The sequence below is a fragment of the Macrosteles quadrilineatus genome, unplaced genomic scaffold (genome assembly GCF_028750875.1).
Source record: "Macrosteles quadrilineatus isolate MER2022 unplaced genomic scaffold, UCM_ALF_1.0 Scaffold_4__1_contigs__length_99947679, whole genome shotgun sequence".
NCBI classification, from domain to species: Eukaryota; Metazoa; Arthropoda; class Insecta; order Hemiptera; family Cicadellidae; genus Macrosteles; species Macrosteles quadrilineatus.
Genome location: NW_026542597.1, coordinates 93,636,373 through 93,658,679, shown reverse-complemented (window position 1 = coordinate 93,658,679; position 22,307 = coordinate 93,636,373). Strand labels below are relative to the sequence as shown.

Here is a 22,307-nt window from a genome sequence, read left to right as displayed (position 1 = left end):
GATACAACCAAATCGGCATGCTTTAACAACCAGCCAATGTAAAAATGATTGCAAAATATTTTAGTAGTATATCTAAATGCTAAACAGCATGAAATAAACCAACTGTTTCCCATTACAGATTCGACCACCCAGTGTGCGCAGTGGGCTCAGTGCTCTGAGTCTGCGCTGTACCCGGAGAGTAATACGAAAGTCAATGGTAATACAGCGCAGCGGGCTACCGCAGCTACTGGCAGGTTTGTGACCTACTGGATATGTAAGATTGGTGGTGGAATATTTATAAAGACCAACTGGCTAGAGGAACGGTTCTTCATTTGGTGGCCAAGTAGTAAGAGTACTTGCCTGGAATTGGTGGTCCGGCCGCAAGTAAGGTCAGTTTTATATTCAGGTGTTATTTGTCATTAGACTAAAAATAATTATGAAACTCAACGAAATATTTACGTTGGATACTTACAAAACTCTCAACCCCCAAAGTTTAAGGTGTACTGTTAAATTCACGAGTACTATTTCATATTCATACTTCGTCAAACTACTAAATTGGAAATGGTTGTTGCTGTTTATTGAAATGAGGAATTAACATTCATTAACAGACAAGTTGAAATTCGTTGAGAGAAGCACGTGTAAATGTGGTAAGCAGATGAATGTCTTTAATTAAACATGTCGTCATCAAAAACACGTTCCTCTTCGTCCTCATACTAGCGTGGCAAACACTTATTGAATAATTAAACAAACAACCTAAGGAATTTACTTAAAAAAGGCTGTCTATCACGCTATTTTAATACACTGATATTAGAAGAAACATGCAACAAAATATGTTCTTTAAAATAATTAAAAATTGTCAATAAGTAGTTATAAATACTTTTTTACAAAGTCATTATATGATAGAAAAACTATTATTTGGGATGTATATTAAATATTTTTTTTCTAAAAGGTCCATAAAATAGATAGCAAAGTAGGAGCGTAAATAATATGACATTTTTATATGTATCTTGACTTTGTTACACGACTTAAAAAATGTTAACTTTTAATAAAACATTTAGTTTTACAATTCCAAAAGCACTTACGTATTTTTTAATTATTTAACAAATCCATATAGGCCAATTACTTAGTTTTTAATAAATATTTACTAAGTTTTTATCCTAAACTAGCAGAGGACCCGTCCTTCGTCCGGGGTTGATGAATGTTTAAATGGTGCTTTTTGAAATTACATGAAAAAAAGAGTAAAATGAGATTAAATTCCAATAAATTTACTTATCAAAAACTATTAACTTACTAATTAGATAAAAAAAACATTTTCAAATAATAAAAAAAATGAAAAACTCAAAGCTTTTACTTACTTTTAAATGATAAAATCAAACAAAGTAAAGACAAACAATAATTTACAACATCTGGTTAATATTATGGGTTGAATTAAATTAAACATGTGATATTGTTTCTAAAAAGCATTGCTCACTAAGCATCGATTACAAAATATATCATTATATACTATGTGAACAAACAAAAACATTAACACTCTTACTACTAAAACAAACAGAAACATACTTAGTCCTACTATTTATAACTCCTACTATTCATGTACCAAAGGCAAGTGCATATAAAACTTAGTTTTTTATTGTTCTTTTTAAATGAAATATTTGTATATAGCTTAGAATTAGGAAATGTAACGTCATTCAAACAATGTTTATGTCAAGTGTCGGTTAAGTTAAGAGGGACTTGGTTGAATATATACGTCATGTAATGACCGTGGAACGCTCGTAAAAAGTTATTCATTATTAGAATAGAATGTGAAATCTACAGGAAGTGTCCAAAGTTATACCAGTAGCTTTTCACACCAGCAGTCCTACTCCAAACACAAGTTAAGTGTTCAAAAATGTTAAAATGATTCAAGTTAATGTGAACTTTATAATTTCACTATTTTTTACACCAAAATCTTTCAATACAATCATTCACATTAGCAAAATTTTTAATAATTAATTAGGGTTAGATACAGCAACAGATATACAATCTCACTTATTTCATAAAATCAATAATCAATGAACCATCAAATATAAGAATAAATAAACATGTCACATGATTGTAGAGAATATTATATGCCTATTTATAAACCAGCTGTGGAATTGTGAATTAATGTGGTTTGAAAGTTCAGCTTGTTTACATTTGGGTGGCATAGCAAACTGCAAACATTGTATGTGTTTTCATGGCAGCCATGGAGACCAATCAATATTTACTTTTAAAATCCTCAACTCAGAACTTTTAAAGCCAAAGGGGCAAAGCCCACAGTCAGTATCGAAGTGTGAATAGTCCTATAATGGTCCTTGATATGGTAGCTATATTTTTGTAAAATGTAAGCCCAGTCAGTTCAGTAGTTTATGCGCCTATTAGTAATACACATACAGACAGACACCACTAGATTTTTATATAATAGTATAGATATAGATAGTGCCGTGCTTCAATTCATGTTACCAATGTATTCAATTATAGCTGATATGGACGATGATACAATTTTTATCACAGCTAAATTATCACAGTCTTGATAAAAAATTATGTTAAAAATTGTAATACAAATACAAATCTGCAGCAATTTATGATTTTTAACTATTTTAACATACAAAAAGATTTGGATAAATTGCTGACAAGATTGATAGTGTAAATATACAGCGAATTACAAGATGGCTTTAGATAAGTATATGGTGATATTCCTGCTCGAATACTTTTATAAGATGGGCCAGTTAAACTTTTTGTTCATCCCATAAAGTTTTCGATTGCTAAAATGGGAAAGAGTATTTTAACGTAATAATGACCTACAACACGGAGAAGTGAGATACCTACAAGAGTGTAGATCGAAAAGCTCTAGTCCTAAGATACTGCACCTTTGTCATATCTATTTCCATGCTTCTGAGACTGGTTCTGTCCCAGTATAATAGTCTATCGAATGCAGGCGGAATATCCATACAATAGCATATCTGAGTGTCGCTGGGGTGGTCTACATACACGATGTAGCACACTGCACGACAGATAGACTATATTGGGTATAGATTTTACGAAGGTACTACAGTCGTAAAATGATAATAATGTTAATTTATACGTAAAACACGTCTTCTAACCTGGGAACTGTTTTGTATTAGGTGTTTAATAATAACACACGCGATTTCCGTAATATTTGATAAGAAAATATTAGCCAATGAAAAATGTCTTGTAGTTTTATGATTGCACACATCTCAGTTGCTTTAACGGGATTATAATTGGTCCTCGCTGTTTTAATTTCGTTGTCATTTACAGCTACATTATACCACGCACATAATATAAATAACTTATTTCCTATATTGGTATACTATATTAAAAAAGGGGCAAAATAAAAAGGTAGGCTAGTCAAGGTCAAATAAAATACGGGTTTGCTGAGCAAAAATTGTTTATTTTTGCGAGCTTCAAATATGTCGCAAATACACGTGTATCCAATAATTTAGTAGGCTATATAGTGATTATAAACATGATGGAAAAAGTGAGAGTGTGTAAAAATGTCAGGTTTGTTAGGTTCTCACACGGAATCTTTTTCCTCATTACTTCAGGCTAGGCCTGAAGGAGGCACGGAATCATCACTTATTAGTCGATTGGTGAAATTTTAACCCGGGATCCAGTGGCATAGTCAGTAAAGCTACACAAACATATCTGTAATTAGAGCAATTTTCTTCCACCCTCTACCATCTTAAGGTGTATTCCACATAAAAAAAATTAACCTTACAAATTGATTAACCTAACAAAATCCTGAAACGCACAACACAGTTTTAATATTCATACAGCTGAGATAGTTAGTCCGAAGCAACAATCAGTTCTGACGAGAGCCAAGAGTGTCATGTCTCAATGATATAGACAACCCACACCTTCCTACGTACAACCTGCCGCCGTCTCTAGTACATCATTATGTACCTGAGTACTGCCAAACGACCAGCTGGCTTGCTGCAGATAGAGACCTTTGACTATTGATAGACTTCGCTCCTATATTAAATACGCAACCAGTTTTGAATAAAATAAACGTAGCTTCTCTAGTTAGCGTCTCCAACAGTTGATGCTATTTACTGATTTACGCCGAATATGCCTACGCCTAATTTGTAACCAAGCCAAACTGAAAATACATCTGATTGCTAATAGTTTCGTTTGTGTTACATCCCCAATGCTATCAAAACCCAAAGGAAAAAAATTATTTAGAAAGTAGCGTACTTTAAAAAGAGACATTCAATAATCGTCAATTAAATTTAACAATTTCCTTCAACAAGTCCATATAGGTATAATATGTAATTCGGCTGTTTCCAGGTATTTGAATTGAAAAGATTAAAACAGTGGGAAAATAGTGGTTAAGTGAAGAATTGTACTAAACTAGCGTAATTCAAAAGTTTACCATTATACTGATGCGATAAAATAACGTTTTCCCAATAACAGCTTAAACTTTACTGTTTCATTGAAATTTTCAGTAAAACCTCCCAAAAATGTAATGTAAGTCAAAACTTGTTTAGGTTCTCGAACACCTCACGTTACGCCACTTCTTAAGAGGATTTCTCTTTAGACTTGTTTTATAATAGTGAGTGTATATAAGCAGATTGTAGAAGGGTCCAACTCCCACCAAATGTGCAAAACGGAGGCCACATTGTTGAGTAGATCATCAATATGTATTGGACCAGCTGTATACCGGTTTGTAAGACACTTTATACTAGACTCACACCCGGTTGCACACAAAATTGGGCATGTTCTGCTGTCAGATTAGGCTATACAGTGGAAAAGAGGAAAGCATTTGATAAAATCTCTTGAATTTCGGGGACTTATTTGCTTGACTTTTGTATTCTGTACCACTTGATGTATGGTACTCTGACAGGGATTTTGGCAAACTTATTTCAAGAAGCTGTGAGCTATTTCAAAAACTGCAATTAATATGACGACCATCCACTGCAGCTATGATTTGATAAGTAACTGGTAGTGTAACTGACCAGATATTTTGGATTGATGAATCTGTTTCGGTTAAAGAGGATTGTAGGAATATATAACTACAGGAAGTGTTTCATCATTTTGAAATCGTCCATAATATTGATGAGTTTTAACGCTGTCCTAAACTCATTATCAAATTCCCTATACTTTAGTGCCATAACAATGAATCACTGTATTTAGACCAACACACCAATTAGTAGGTATCCATGATGTCGGGTGGTAAGGAAAATCGAAAAAAAAACAATGCCGCTAAACCAGCATAGACTAATGAGACCAATGACACGTCTAGTGTAGTTGAAGAACGGCTACTGGTCGTGCCGTGTCGAAATTCTCGCATGTTGATAGGTAATTAATTGTTGCCAAGACGGGCCCAAACCAGTTCCCTATTGTCTGGCGCGATCGCCGTTTGACTAGCGCGTGGCAGAAGGCCTTCTGGCCATCACGATTGGTAAGTTATTTGAAAATGAGGCACATGCAATTTTCGAATGGTACATTGTATTTATGACTTGTACAACTAAAGCTTGTTGGAACAAACTCCATTAACTTTATCTTGTTTTTATACTCGTATGTTGTTCGAAAGGATCATGTCAGTTACTCAGGTTTGCGTACACCTATGGAGGGGTAATATACATTCCATTTTAATGTTAGTTTTAGATTGATTTCTGCAATGCCGGACACACTTGGGTACATATTTGAAGGCAAAGATGAGTAGAGAATTGATGCTAGTTGGATGAACTATATTGTGGCTTTATTACAATGATCAGCTGGTTACAGCCACGTCTAGTTTTGAAAAATATTACGAAGCTGTCGATCGTCTCAGGTGTGAATTTTGTGGGACTATTTTTTCGAATGAAAACGAACAAACTTTATTCCAGCCAGCAAGTGAGAGAGATTTTTGACGTATACACAGACTTTTTAAACAAAACAAAACTGATAGTGTAATACACTTTAAACTGTAAACTATCTTTCTTGTCAGAAATATGTTTAACGTTTCCAAAATGAAGATGGAAAATTTTAGCAGTAGCATATTGTTCTGTGAGTCCATTGAATTATTGTTATATTTGTATGAAAAATGGTTATAGCTATTTAATTCACATTCAGGTGTGATGTTTACTCGTATACAATGCACCACACCTGTATACTAGAATAGAATAAAGAACTGTTGTATTTTAACACCGATCAAAAAATAAAATCATGAGATAAACTTTAGTAAATTAGTTATAAAAGCTATCCATCTGTAATCAGAAGTGAATTATTGGCAAAAAGGATTGACAGTGAATATATTACAAGAACCTTGCTACTTGTATCTAAGAGTTCGCTAACAGCTCTCTGATTTGCATGTTATGTGATCCGCACTATCCTCAATCTAAACAGATATCTGCATCCTGTAAGACACTGCTTGGACTTCAGTGTGGATGGAAAATGTACAACTGATGGGAGAATATCGTATTCACATATATGGGTAATACCCTGAATATTTAAAGGTTGCTAATTCGCTAGGAAGTTTGGGGAGAAAGCTAATAGAATTGATAACAATTATTGTAGTCGGCCACCTTTTGTCCAGGATTTCACCTTGTTGAAGAGAAGCTGACTGTTGGTTAAAATACGACAAACTACTTTGTTGATTTGTTATTCAATTGGAGATCCAGTCTGCCATGTTAAATTTAGTAATAAGGACGGGGGATTATTTTTCTTATTAGAAAGCAACGAGTTGATTGCAAATAGTACTTATCATCACATTATTTTCATTACTGTTGGTTTTAATACTCTTAATACTTTAATACTTTTAACTGAAACGGCAACCACACGAAGGTAGGCATTTTAAGCCAGGTATGAATAATTGAGATGAGTGTAGGATGAGTGGTGCGATCTTGTAGCCTTGTTACTGACTAACCAACACGATACAACATCGATGGGGATAACCCCACAGTTATAGGCGATTATGGAAAACTTATTGTAAAAAGTAAACACTGTATTTTTATCGATTCGTTCCATCAATTTGTTTTTAGCCTACATATTTCCATACGAATACTTAATTAGAAATCAACGTCACTACAATTAACGCACAGAGATGTTACGTTAACTAACTGTGGCAGGATCCGAAGCTGATTTGCACACAACGGGTCTAATAAGATATAAGAGGGTCTGAGACAATGACGTGGCTGTGTGGAGGAGCGGCTGTGCCTTTTATCCTCCTACCGATGCATTCATTGTTTACCCACATGACGAGGTGATGTATCATTGCAGCCTATCCTACTGCAACTGGGAAGGTGGATGTCCTATTGCAAAGCACTTCTGTCAAGTTGGTTGTATTTGAAAGGCTCTTTTGTAAAAAATAGTTCTCTTTTAGGTAGTACTTTCAAGAATGTTCCTATTGTAAAAAAATACTATACTGTGTATGTAAGTACTTGTTTTCCGATCCTTCGTTTACCTCAGCCTAGTCCCAGAAAAAGGAGGAGACAGATTCCATCATACAGACATTAGTGTAATTTATTGTCGCCAGTGCAAACGGAGGGTCTACACTAAATCTGTTGACGATGTTTAAATTTTTCGATCCTTTCAGTTACGGTTTCAAAAAATAATTTAGCTGAGGGATATTAAATAAAATTTAATTTTGACATTAAATCCTCATGTGCATTATGTTTATTCGAGTTTTAATAGCAATGGCTGGTTGACGTAATCTAAACGAAATTTTACATTTTAATAATACACCTGTTTATAGGTGTAAAATTATTTAAGACATTTACTATTGTCACATTTTATGAAAATTAACAGCCGTATTTAGTTCGTTGTGGGCCTCGTCCCCAGGTCCCCTATTTAGGAGAGGGTAAGGGAAGATAACTTGTGATTAATATTTTTACGTCATGAGAGTTATTTCCTACGAAAACAACTAGAAGTAGAATGTAAACAAAGACTTCCGGAGACGGTTGTTTGAGAAGGGGAAAACAATTATCGTGGTGAGTAGACAATTTTCATCTTGTTTTTAATACTACACCACTCCTTTAACATTTAACATTTACCATACATTGAACACAATCGGAACCAAATGTGCTATTTGACGACGATGGGCCACTTCTAAAACAGAGTTTAAAAGTGAATGTTTGCGACAGAAATGCCGGTGTAAAAGCGCCAGTACCGTACTGCAGTTGCCAGTGAGAGGCATCATCCATAATACATGATCGGGATAAAGCAATACTTCTTGTCGCCGACAAAGAAATAATTGGCTGTAAAATTTTGTTGCTCTTGCCACCGGCTTGACCACTTTTTGTTGGGGTTTAAATCCTTATTGGGCGAAACATTATGGACATTAACTGCAAGGAACCAATAAAGATAGAATATTTTGACACTCTCCGGGAATACAGCTGCTGCCCCAGTCACAACACTTCAGATGTAAGTCGTGTTGAACATTAAGTTCATATAATAAAATAGTTATTCAAAAATAAATGTAGGTAAGTAAATCTAAACTATTATCAAATATTATACAAAGAACATATACATATAGGCCTACTCTCTTGGCAAACCAAAGATAGATTTTACACAAATAAAACAGTTAATCCTTTCGATGATGGAACATATTTAGTAGAGGTTTATTTAAGTGGTTTTGGGGTTCTAATTTAGGAGAGAATGTTTCCTACATCCATTTACAAACGGGCAGCTGTCTAAAAGTATGTATTAATCATACGAAACAAGTATAGCTTACATAAATCCTACACACTAATATACTGTTTTAGCCAAGCAATATTGCGCTCATTGAAGTTCACCAAATGCAGGTAATTAAAAGTAAAAAACAAAAACAACAAAAGAAACAAAGAAATAATATTATATTTTGGAAAATAAATTAAATCTCATCTATCATAGATCCAAGAAAAAAACTAATTGGAATTAATTACGTGTATTTAAACAAAAATTATACATTCACATGATCAAAAGATTTTTACTATTTAATGAAATTAGAAAACGATTATAATGCTACAACAATTTGGGAACAAATGAAGAACAAACACGTAACACAAAGTTGTCTTAATAAGTAAAGCTTACCTAATATAAAATACATTATTACAAGATATTTTTGTTTGATACATCGTATATTATTTTGTCTTAATTGCTTATAAGTTTTAAAATATGAGTCATGAAAATAATTCTTATTATGTGTGATAGAAATCGGTGTTGATGAAATGAAAACACAATATACATTTTAAAAGTCCTTTTAGATCCTTCCTAACGGATAATACAGAGGACCAACTCAATAAACATAAGTATAAAGAATTATTCATTTGACTTTACAAATATGTTTTCACATAGAAATATAAACCCCTTAATTTATTTAGCTCACAATCTAGATATGAACATGAGAAATTCTAATAAAACAAATGCTGAAATAAATCAATCTAGTTGGCCACATGGCGGAAACAAGTAAAACTTTGGAATTCTTATCAGCGCTGTTTGTTTGTTTGTTTTGTTTGAATGTCTTTGTCTAAGTCTTCCGATATTTTGTTATTTTTATTTTCTGTGTCCGCTGGGATTGGTTTACCCAATTTTGAATGTATTCTTCTTCACAATTCATTATTTAAATTTAAACTATGTTGTTTTATTCAAAAGAAATATATTATTGTCCATACAGACAACTGAATAGCATACTTATGTATTTAGGGTGCATACAAAAGTGCGTTTACTAAATTAAATTGCCTAAAGTTGTTTATGATTTAAAACGGGTTTCATAGATGTATAAAATTAAATTGTTCGACAGAAAGCACACCCCCTTGTTATTTGAAAACAGAAGTGGCATCCTAAGCTTAAGTGGTTGATGTTTATTTAAGCAACAACAACAAAAACTGTTAATATTTTAGAAAATGTATTTTCCAAAAATATGTGTTCCCCTAAAACAATACAATGAGATACTAGAGATCTAGGAGATACAAAACGAAACAAAAGATGCATTTTTGTAAAGAGCAATATATTATCTTCCAAGGGAAATATCGCTTCCCAACAAGATGAAATATTAAATGCCATGGGGTGGTTAACAGTTTCCAAAATTACCTGCTTGCATGTCGATACTCGGGCCAAACTTGGCGACTGTGTCACAGACTAGAACCCCAGACCCCATCTGTAGTCCATGGGTCAATATTTGCACCACTACACTACAGCAGACCACGACCCATCCCCACCCACCCTCGGGGTAGTAGTGCTGCTTGAGGGTGAGCAACTGGCGAAGCTCGGCCACCAGGCCCCCGGGCCCCAACTTGTTCTGGGGCCCGGGGCCAGGGGGGCCCTCGCTGAAGCTGCCGACTCCGGAGTCTCCAGCGAACAGGTGAGGCAAGGATCTTGAACGATACAGACCCGGCACTGCCACTCCGCTGTAACATATGTTTATGTTAGAGACTTGTTAGCTAGAAGGACATGGAAATATAATTTAGAAGTACTTTACTAGGTGATCTAATAGACTATGAAAATATTGAAAGTACATGTATGGCATGCAACGTAGTGGCTTAAAACGTATCTGAGCTGTATTCAGGGCGAGTTTCAAATAAGCTCTCCCCCTTCAAAAATTTTTCTACGTATCTTTATACAACGGTCCCAGACTGCCACTAATTAATTGTCAACTAGATTTCAAGTTTACTGTGTAAATTGTATGATTCACACCACTTTTTCACTAATGCTGTGAATTAAATGTGGACATCAACTGAAAAAAGTAATAGAATTGTATGGAGAAAAACAATTATGCCATTAAAGACATTTTGCAAGATTGAACGTGGACCAATATCGTATAAAGGTTTTTTTTAAGTAGGGTTGCTACAGATCTTTTTAATTTTATTTACTATGTTAAATGGCATGCTGCAATATTTAATTTTATTTTTACATCTAAGCATTGAAATTTCAATTTATTGCCATTACAATAACATAAGAAAACTTTATTGAGAACTACAGTAGTTTTAAGCTCAACCATTTGTGTGTTACCCAGTATAGTTATTATAATATTAATTAACGTAAGGTAGCAACAATCCATGGCAGTCCTGAAACAACGTTTTGGAAAGTTTAAAAGGGAAGGAAAGGATTTCACCCATAACTCGCCCTTTATCATCGAGTCGCTTCCATAGATTTTTAATATTTCGTATTATGAAAATAGTAAAAGAGTATCTAAATTAGTAAATAAATATCTAACAGTTTAGTTACAAGTTCAAGTTGGCTCACTTAGGACAGCTGGCGTTAGTATAGATTTACCTGGAAGGAACACAAACAAGACATCCAGGCATAACTCATCCCTGTCAATCGGGACTGGTTTATCTACTACTAATGAAGACATTTCCTGCTCCACCTACACGCTGTCGATGTATCTTACTTAAAATGTAAATATAACATTTTAATGAGCTGGCCAGGACTACAGGAATTAATAAGCCTTCGACGTTTAACTGAACAAACGTTTTGTTTTCAGACATGGCACAATGATAATATAATGAACCTCTAATGGTTTTAGAAAAGGTTATTGTGTAGCATTTGTAGAGAGATATCACCAATTCAGAGCCAGTACGTCTAGCATGTGAAACCTGTATTTTTCGCTTTAGGTTATCTTACAGGTGAAAATGAGTTTCGAACCATTAAAAAATGTCTTTATCCCGTGCCACATATGATCAGCAGGTTGTTAATTCGGCCTATAAGAAAATATATCTTACTCGCCTCTTCAATTTGCATTAAAATCTACAGATTCTGTCAAAAATATAATTTTAAGGGATATATTATTGGGTAAAAACTCGTGGAGGAAATATAATGGTATTTTTATAAAAATAGTACTGTAATGTTTTTTATTTCGTTCTGTCAGTTAATGAGAGATATTGTCACGTCGTGACTAACCACGTCCCCTGTGTCGTGTCTAAAGTGACAACTCTGTCCAGACACAAACATAATCACAGCTACAGAGGCGATCTGAGTGTTGACATTGGCGAGACTATTTGATTGGGACTGCGGTCAACCGTGATCAGAGTACAAAATTCCAGGTTGAACGTCCAAGCCTGTCTTTGATAACAGTGTGGTTGTATGTAGTGAATCTGTATTGATTCTATGTAACTTATGTTTAGCTCTACACGAACGTAAAATGCCCTGCAATAAAAGTGTTTACCTTTAATTATACACAGTAGTATATCCTGAATAGAGGAGCGTATTCAATTTTAAACCATGGTCCTTTTATCTATCTTGAGCTTAGTAGGGTTTTGCTGTGTTAATATAAATCCTGTAATAATGTTTGATTATTAACCAAACTCTATTCTTTATACGTCTCTTGTGTGTTGACCAATACTATATGAATGAAGACCTAAATTAAAGCTCTAATTTGTTGTATTATTACACAAAGGCCAATGGATATTGTTTAACCTACCAAATAATAAATTTCTAAGGCATAGAGCTTTGAAAATAATATTTTTTCGTTAAATAAACATCTTAACGTAAGGGTTTAGTTAGCATATGTTTAGTGTAACATACGAGGTTCTAATTGTACGGAGTTTTAGAAAGAGAAAATGGAGACAGGGTACAAGGCCTGGAGCAATTTAAATATCTCTAATACTAATTTTAGCATATGATTTCCGTATCCTTATAAATAGTACGTAAAGGCAATTTTTACGAGACACTACTCCTCCGCCAGTATTGGACGGATTTTACAAACAATGTGTGAAATTAAGTATGTTTTGTGTAGACCCCCCACCAATTCCTCTGATTAAAGTCCTCGGGCTTTGTCCCAAAGGCCATCAAAATCCCAATGTACCTGTACTATTAAAAGAATTTGCTGGATTTCTGTGTGCAGCAAATCGACCCCTAAATATTTATTTTCATATTCATATTGGGTATCAAATTAAAGCTCTTATCCTCTAGATGAGCCTTTTGCGGGTTTGGATGATATCTCGTTACTTCTATTACCTGTGTTTGCATCATAGGTATGTGGTCTATAACATTTAATATTTTCATATATTTTATTTCTACTACATTCACTGCATGTTATAATAAGTTAAAAAGTTTATCAAATTTAGCAATATAACTTTAAATTAGTTAAAAACCCTCTATGAGAGCTGCAAAATCATATGTAAAGTGGGCAAAAAGCTGAAAGGAATTTCCATAACATAATTACACGCTTATGATTGGCTGCTGAGTGTCGGTTACTGTTTGTGATTGGCTCGTAAACATCTCTTGACACGACTATTAGCACCTTAGTTGGCTGTGGATTACTTAATGCTGTTTAAGGAGATAGATTACTCGTCCTTAATCGGTGTTTTGCGACACTTAGCGGGCTACAGTTGCTGAAGGCGATATCAAGTCAGGTCCATTAGATAATGGCATTAATTTTAGTAGTTTTCTTTAATTACTAACTTCTAAAAATGGTTATTCATTCAATTAATAAATAGAGTAATGGAAATATAGAGTATAAATGTTCAATGGATAAATAACATGAGAACGGAAAAAAATACAAAGCACATAGGTTTTTTCATGTATCCTACTAATATTATAAATGAGAAAGTTTGGATGGATGGATGTATGGATGTATGTTTGTGACAAGTGAACGCGAAAAATACTGGTCGGATTGGGCTGAAATTTGGCATGATGATAGCTCACATTCCCGATTAACATATAGGCATATTCTTATTTAAAAAATCCTTTCGGGCTCCGCCCCAGTGGCTCTGGAGTTTCCCATGTTAACCTTATGAGAAATGAAATTATTGAATCTTAACAGCTGTTTCAATTAAACAAGTTGGTTCTGTTCTGTGATGTTCAATAGCATTAAAGTTACAAAAATTACCAACAGGGTGCAGCACTATTATTTCTTTTACATTTATGACAACAGCTAATTTGCAACCAAAAGGTGAGTGAGCGTAGCGAACGAACTTCAACCTGGAGGCGAGTTAGCGTAGCGAACGAGCTAACCTGAAGGCAAGTGAGCGCAGCGAACGAGCTTCAACCTAAAGGTGAGTGAGCGTAGCGAACGAGCTCCAACCTAAAGGTGAGTGAGCGTAGCGAACGAGCTCCAACCTAAAGGTGAGTGAGCGTAGCGAACAAACTTCAACCAGGACGTGATTGAGCCATGCGAACGAGATAATCTTGAAAATTAAGAAGTTAAACGGGGCAAAGCCCGCGGGTTACAGCTAGTTTTAATATAGTCTTGAAAATCTTAGACTGACAGAGAGTAGGTGGATAGTTGTTTTTTATATGCGTGTTGGAGAATGTGTAATTTTAAAATATCAGATTTCATACATAATGTTAAACAAAGTTGTTAAATGAAACACTGAACAACATCTCTTACATTTGACGTAGTATAAATTTAATTGATTAACAGGTAGCCTTTGGCTCATTCTAATTGGTAGCTATTAGCATAAGATCTATTGTATATTATTATTAAAAATGCAACAATTTAGACTGTTCGATTTCTTCAGCTCAAAATAATTAATTGAATGAAAAACAATTTAATAAACAATTATATTGAGTAAATTGTTAACTGTTACATTTCCACAAGATAGTTTATATGATGAACAAAATACCATCAATCAATTGTGGACTTCTCATAAATTAAAACTGCTTTTAACGCGTTTAATTGTTTAATGCTACCAGTTTAATGTACACATAAAGTTGCAGACTCGTCAACAACTATTAAAATATCAGTGTTGAGATGAAACGGGTAAACTAGTCTTGGGAGTTATTAAATGTTAACTTCCAGTAAGCATTAGTCTCTTCACAGAGATTAACATAAAATACATAAACTCAGGTGGCGCGCAGTCGTTAAAGTATAAATAAAACGCCAAAAAAAAACTATCCTAAAATAACGCATATATATAAAGAGTGTAGAAGTAATGAGTAATAGACAAAGTTACCTATAACGTTGTATTTTGGCAGGTACGAACTTGGTCATTACAATTTCCAACGTTAGCTACTATTATTATAGCAGGTTTCCCAAGCTCAAACCATGAGCAATCTATTTGTGGCATTATGTTGGATGAATTAGTTTATGAAACTACAAGCGATTTCGTTGGATAGATTACCGAGATAACTAAACATTTTCCTAATAGGCCTCCCTCCAGATCCTTTAAACTGACTGTAAAACCTTCCACAATAAATAAATTTTATACCTTATTAATTATATTTAGCTATCAAGCCATTTTTCTTCTTTGCACGCTTATGACACATGTTTTTATCGAAAAACTTGTATGGTTATAAAGTAACGTAATCTCGTAAACGAAGTTTACAGTTGAACCTAAGCTTCTCTGTATTGATTGCTTATGTTGATCGTGCAACGTAACAAATACAACAAACATATTATATAATGTATAATTTTTCATTCTATGCCACTGTTTAATAAACACCGTTGGGTTTCTAACAAGAGAGGGCCGCTAGAGGTGGCAGAGACCTTGCTACTTTCATATTCAAGTTCATGACGGTTGTGAAAGTCAGTTGCTCAGTGGCGGCGCCGTAGTAACCGCTTCAGTTTAATTTTCAACGATACATTCAAGCAAAGGTGATGAATTACCTAAAACCTATACGGATTGTATACAATTTCACCAATATCAACGTACACTACTGATTCTTGTACTGTTAATTATTTGTAAATGGCGAGTAAATGTTCTTTGTTGTTTGCTTTTTATAAAAATAAGTATCTTATGCACTCTGTAATCTCTGCATCTATTTTCTTTTTAAACGTTCATTAATTTTTCCTCATAGCTGTTTAATGAATCATTGCTTTAAAGTCTTGATTCCTGATTTGGGTAAGCTACATTTTGGATCATTTCGATTTAAACGATTTCATAAGGGGTTTTTAGTGTTTAGGCTAAAGTAATAGCCTGCATTGTCGAATTTATTAAACGTGTTTCGGATCTATATGTGCTTCTCACTATTTTTTTCTTGTTAAACCATCGCTTAAAACTTATCTAGAGACCAAAGAAAATAATTAACAAACATACAACTTGTGCTCTAAGAATATTTTTATTATAATTTTTAAGAATTCGTATTAAATTATTTATGTATTAACACAGCCTATAGAACCAATTAATGGTCTATTGTCTGTGGTATTAACTCTAAACTGTATAGTATATATCGTAATGTTATTAATAGTTTGTGTATACTATCGTAACTAGTTTCACAAAATAAAAGCCTGCAATTCATCCAGTATTCGTTTCTTGATATTTAATTCTTTTGGAAGCCGAAGAGATGTGTTTTTTGTTTCTCTAACGATTATTTGTTCACCTAATCGGAGGCTATTGGCAACCCATATTTATTCAACTGGAGCAACTGTATCCCGGATTAAATTCATTTAAAAACTAACTGCAAGTTTAGAATGCGTAATCTAAGGCAACGCCGTCAACATCCATTAATCCTGAATGAGATGAGAGGTGAAGCCTTGGTCGTATTAACAGTTACCATCCTGTAATCGTTTATCTCCTCGCAGCCATTATCATTAGCATAAACATTAACTCAGATGACGCTCGGTCATCAACACCGAAGTCCAGTAATTTAACTGACCTGAAATATGTTATACTTCCACCGCGTGTTAATTCCAAGATAAATTAATTTTCACTCGCGAGACATTTAAACGGAAAGTGTGGCCATTCGTAGCCTACTATTTTAAGGTTTTTCATTAGTAGATATCTACTAACCACCTTTCCTTTGTGTTAACGTATACATTTAAACTTCAGTTGGTAAGTAGATACATAGCCTTTTTTATTTTCACATTCACAACAGTTGATGGGTTTTGGACCGATTTCCTTAAACACGTTTGGGTTTCCTTCCTTTTAAAATGCCACTGGCGTACACTTTTTGTACTTATGAGAGCATGTCACAGATTTTGCGCCTACAAGCATCAATACGTAGTAAAAAATCTTATTCCATCTTTCTATACACAAAATGTTCTACGAGATAACATTCTAGAAACTCTCCAAGCAGCAAACTATACAGAACGTATCTCAGAGAGCAGTAGCGACTTTCACACACGATTCAAATGTGAATGTGAGAACACTAGAGAGGTATTTAGATTGATTGAGTAACTTGTTATGGATCCGGGCCAAGAGGAAGTTGAAGAGGTTGTGCAGCTAATAGTGAAAATCACGAAATGATTTTGTAGAAAATGTTATTCAACAGGGCTGTTGAAATATATTGTCAGTTTGAAATAGGGAGTAGTATTCATAAATGCTTGTGGATATGTTGTCATTGAATTAATTTACCTCTTGTATCGAATATTTACGGTCTCTAATGAATTATAAACTAATTAAAGAAGTGGTCAAACTCTCAATTCCACATATACAACTTTGTCCAATTTGACTGTCCAAAACCATTTTATTAGTATCTCTATTCAGGATAACATCTCAATAATGAATGAGCGATAATTTAAAACTCCTGCTACTTGCTGAGTTATGCAGAGCAAAATAATGCAATCAGTTTTTAAAATCAGCAGGCATTCCACAAGGCTTATGTTTCGTTCCGTTTTTATTTGCATTTCGTTTCGGACATGACCGTAAACAGGTTGGAGGAGCAGCGGCCGGGAGTAGCGCTATATATCAAATGTGCAATTAATGTCGGAGGAGGGGCTTGGAGGTGAGCAAATCATACGGGGATTGTGTGATAAGGCCTGTTCACACCGGCGTAGCCCGACGTCTGCAGACGTATTCGGTGTATTAATACGTCGCCCATGCACTGTTCACACCGCAGCTACGGCTGACGGCTACGTAGCCGTTGAGCGGGCTGTTGTTTGTTTATTTTATTATATTATTTTATATTTGGTAATTTTATTGTTTATTTTTATTAGCGTTTTATGGATTTCAGTTAAGATTGTCACGGTTCAATTGTAGCTTGTATAGTACCCTGAAAAGTCTGTTGATTAATTAGTTAATGTCGACAAAAATGTTTCACTCTAATTTTAGGCCGTATATAGTAGACTATAAGACTTGTGCTATATTATAATATAAAATAAATATTATCAGAAAACATGCAATAATTTTGCTCATCCATGGATTACATGATAAAATATTCTATGGTGTAAGTAAGACGTAGGCCTATGACTAAAAATAATTCATTAATGTTTCATAAATATCAGCCCACAATATGAACCATAATAGACCATATTAAGAGAGACGACTTTTTTGATAAGGAGATTTACAAGCAAAATATTAGTGAACATTAGGTACTCGTATGATGAAGTATTATTATATTGATCATATAAAGTTTTCTTAAGGTTGTTATGTTATAGTGATTTAATGATTTTTTTAAGTGATTCTTAATTTTTGTGTAATAATCCAACATTTACCGCTTAATAAATTAATTATAAGGTGGAGGGAGGGTGGCGGTGACAGCCCGGTGTGCTAGTGCGCATGCGCGTATTCGGCTATGCGAGCTACGCGTAGCTAGCCGGCGTAGCGGCAGCGCCGTAGCTTCCGTAGCTCACGTATTAATACGCCGGTGTGAACACTCTCTATGAATTACATTAGGAGCTACGTCAGCTACGTATTCCGAAAAAGTATTAATACGTCTGGCTACGCCGGTGTGAACAGTCCTATACCGGTCCTTCGGTACTGCGGCACGAGACCTTCATACTTCGGTACAATAGCACGAGACGTTCATACTTCGGTACTGCGGCACGAGACCTTCATACTTCGGTACTGCGGCACGAGACCTTCATACTTCGGTACTGCGGCACGAGACCTTCATACTTCGGTACTGCGGCACGAGACCTTCATACTTCGGTACTGTGGCACGAGACCTTCATACCTCGGTACTGTGGCACGAGACCTTCATACTTGGGTACTTTGGCACGATACCTCCATACTTCGGTACTTTGGCACGAGACCGCCATACTTCGATACTGTGGTACGAGACCTTCATACCTCGGTACTGTGGCACGAGACCTCTAAACCTCGGTACTGTGGCACGAGACCTCCATACCTCGGCACTGTGGCACGAGACCTTCACACTTTGGTACTGTGGCACGAGACCTTCATACCTCGGTACTGTGACACGAGACTTCCATCACTCGTTACTGTGGCACGAGACCTTCATACTTCGGTACTGTGGCACGAAACTCTCATACTTCGGTACTGTGGCACGAGACGTTCATACTTCGGTACTGTGGCACGAAACCTTCATACTTCGGTACTGTGGCACGAGACCTTCGTACCCACCATTGTGTGAACCTGAGAACGAGACCCTAGTGCGGTACCAACGATGCCGTAGAAGTAGACTTCTATACTAACTCTGTGGCGTTAAGTGAGACTATTGCTCTGTAAACATTGTCTCTAGTTTGATAATAAAATAAATTTCCATCTATTGTAAATACTGTGCTGAACTTACTAATCTAGAATAGTACCAACTTCTAACCCTTATCCTTCCCACGATACGACTGTAAAGCTACAGAAAATTATCCATACGAACATAGACTTTCAAGCTGTACTAACTCGTTCTGTACTAATGTATGAACTGTGTTACTGACCCTAATCCAACGTACAAGACTCTAGCTCACTACTATTGTTCATTACGGTATTGCCGGCATTAATCTGTTGCATATGTAGCACAAGTAGCCTCTCATTCTACGACAGCACACGTTTCTACCGTAATATGTGACTGTAATAGTGACCATATAGTCTTAGTGCTTAGGTTTGAAGGTTAATAATAAAGTAGATCATGAAAACGGTCAGGTAGGGCCTTTTACTTTGCTTGTGTTTTAGTCTATGTGTTCCAAGATTTGGAAACATAAGGTGTTATAATAAAAAACAAAATCTTGTACGGATTCAGGACCCTGTTTTAATTCGTCTATTTTTCACTTTATCTTCTAAAGTTAACTTAACCATTCGCCATGCTGATCATGCGTACCGGTAAGTCCGCTCTGGTCGCGTTACATAACGTTTTGACGCCGATAGCGGCTGGTCCAGATCAAGGTCAGACTTTCACCCTGGAGCAGCGTCGACCGGTGACACGGCCAACGATATTCAACGTCCATATCGCAACTTACTCACTACTGATCACCACTTTCCTTTTGTGACGTTTCAAAAACAGGCCGTTTATTAAGATTTGCAATTATCAGATATTATACATTTAATATCCTATAAGAACTTATTTGGGGGTTGAACTGGTTGGTGTTACTTTGAGTTTAATGGATGTTAAGATCTAACTTATATACGTGTAAGGTTAGATTATTATTTTAACGTATAGCGTTTTTACTTGTATAAACTGAGTATACTTTTAAAAATATCACAGGACCTTTAATAGACCGGAATATTCTTTTGAAATACCTTTGAAACAGTTCTCGTTAAAGAATTGCCGGGTCTCCGAATCATAGAGTCACTGCTTAATCATATTTCTAAAGGTCATCGAGATTTTTGGGATTTGAACACGTGTTCTGCAGCACAGAAATCTTACGATCCAACGACTATAATTGTTCAGGAACGCTATACTTACACATTTAGTTCTCACCGTGGAACTGAGCAAAAATGGTAAATTAGATACTTTTTTATCAGGTAATAAACTAGCATTAACATTAAATTTATAGGAACGAAGAGTCATTCTCCCTTACATAATTACCAATGACTGTTATAGAGGTGGGTTGAAGATATATATTTTTTTATATCAGTAATACCAATTCTAACTTTTTAATAAGAAGCTGTAAATATTTTCACATCAACTTTGTTTGAACGATAATATTTATAAGCACACACTAATAATTTGCACACTTTATAACCATACAATACAACTAGATATATTGCAACTAGCTTATAATGTGTAATGCTTGCTCTTGTTTAAGTGCTTAAACTGTGTTAACTGAAAATGTTATACATCTTATGATTATTAACATTTATGGCAAGTTAAAAGGGACAATCAGAATTTTTTTCCACGACACTCATGGAACGTTAGTAGAAATATTTTGAATATATTTCCAACTATAAAAAAATTACAAAAATCTGAATGTTTACAAAAAAGTTGCATTAGGATAGAAAGTTGTGTACAGTTACCCACTCTACCAATAATTGTACCCTCTAATATTTTACTATTATGAGTGCACTCAGCATACCCAAGTTGGATTACATTACAAGACTTACATCGGAGTGAGGGAGAGCTGAAGCTGGTCCGTGCAACTATGAAAGTTTATGGTTTTATTCTCTGTCGAAAGCTGACTCTGCTTATGAGTTCATGTCTTGATTATTGTTTTGTTTACTCAAACTTTGGCCAACTAAAGGGATGCAGTTTCATGCAGATGCAATCAAACGTTGTATTTAAAGTGCTTGTTGTTTTATGAGCCACCACTTATAGTTTATTATACGACTAAAATTTGTATTACTCGGCACCTAAATAGATAACATGTTTTGAGGATTGGTTATTCTTTCCCGTTTCTTCTGTTACTGGCGTATGCATTTTGAAATTAATACCATGCAAACAAGGAAAGTCAATTTTAAATAGGAAACTAAAACCCACATTAGGGTTTTCAATTAAAAAAAAAATCGTATTTCTTTAGATGGCATTGTTTTAAATTTAAAAGTTCATTTCCTAAGCTCCATTTTATGTATAGGCCTAGTGTGTTTAGATTTACAAAGAATATGAAGAAAGAGATCAAGGTTTAACATGAATACTTAGTATTCTTTCCGGTGATGTACAAGTAAATGTCTTCAAACCTTCGACCAAAGAACAACAATGCTTTTCCTATGTTTAGTAATAACTTGTCATTAAAAATTTAGTATCTCTGTAGGGTTATACAACTAAAGAAAAATATTAGAAACAATCACATTTTTTAGTTGCTCTTTGATGTTACAATACTGACGAATTGTGTATCAAATTTAATTTAAATATTCTAAGTGATACCATGGATAAAACATACTGGAACATGTTTTATGGTGGTACAACAGCAAGTAGAGGGAAATAATAGCAGATTGATATTGATTTTGAAACTTGAATCCTTTTGGTTTAATTTAAATCCTAGGATCATTTAGATAAAACATTCCATCCTCACTACCACCCTAACCGCCGGTTTAAATTCTCTTTAGCGTTATAAGTTTCTTATCTCATTCGATTTACATGTGACTTAAATAAGTTGTGATCTATAAAAAGAAGCCTGAAGCAGACGTTGCGATAAGATATGAAGGCGATGAAGCACTGACGAAAGTTTTATATCAAAAGTTGGCAAAACTTTTACAAGGGTCATATTCAAGACAAGGTTGATTCAATGAAAGATGTCTCTTGCTCCATCTACCGCGGCTTCTGGCTATTCACCTTACAACTTTTAATTGGTTCATTCATTGCAAAACTTCTATAGGTATTATAGATAAAAATAACTTTTTGCGTTTATTAAATCTATTCTTATAGAAATAACGTCGTATTCAAGTCATATTTTTATGAAT

The 22,307-nt window shown here is 34.8% G+C and overlaps 1 protein-coding gene across 5 annotated transcripts in view; it reads right to left on the bottom strand.

Moving 5' to 3' along the window:
- LOC128993433 (monocarboxylate transporter 2-like) overlaps positions 1-22,307 on the bottom strand; it is a 534,836-nt gene that overhangs the window by 207,673 nt on the left and 304,856 nt on the right. For 2 of the 5 annotated variants that reach the window (XM_054417321.1, XM_054417322.1), the window contains exon 2: positions 10,009-10,325. The exons of the other annotated variants lie outside the window; for them this stretch is intronic. In XM_054417321.1, the coding sequence (XP_054273296.1) occupies positions 10,009-10,325 (317 nt within the window). The remainder of the gene's footprint in view (positions 1-10,008; positions 10,326-22,307) is intronic. 5 annotated transcript variants of the gene reach the window in all.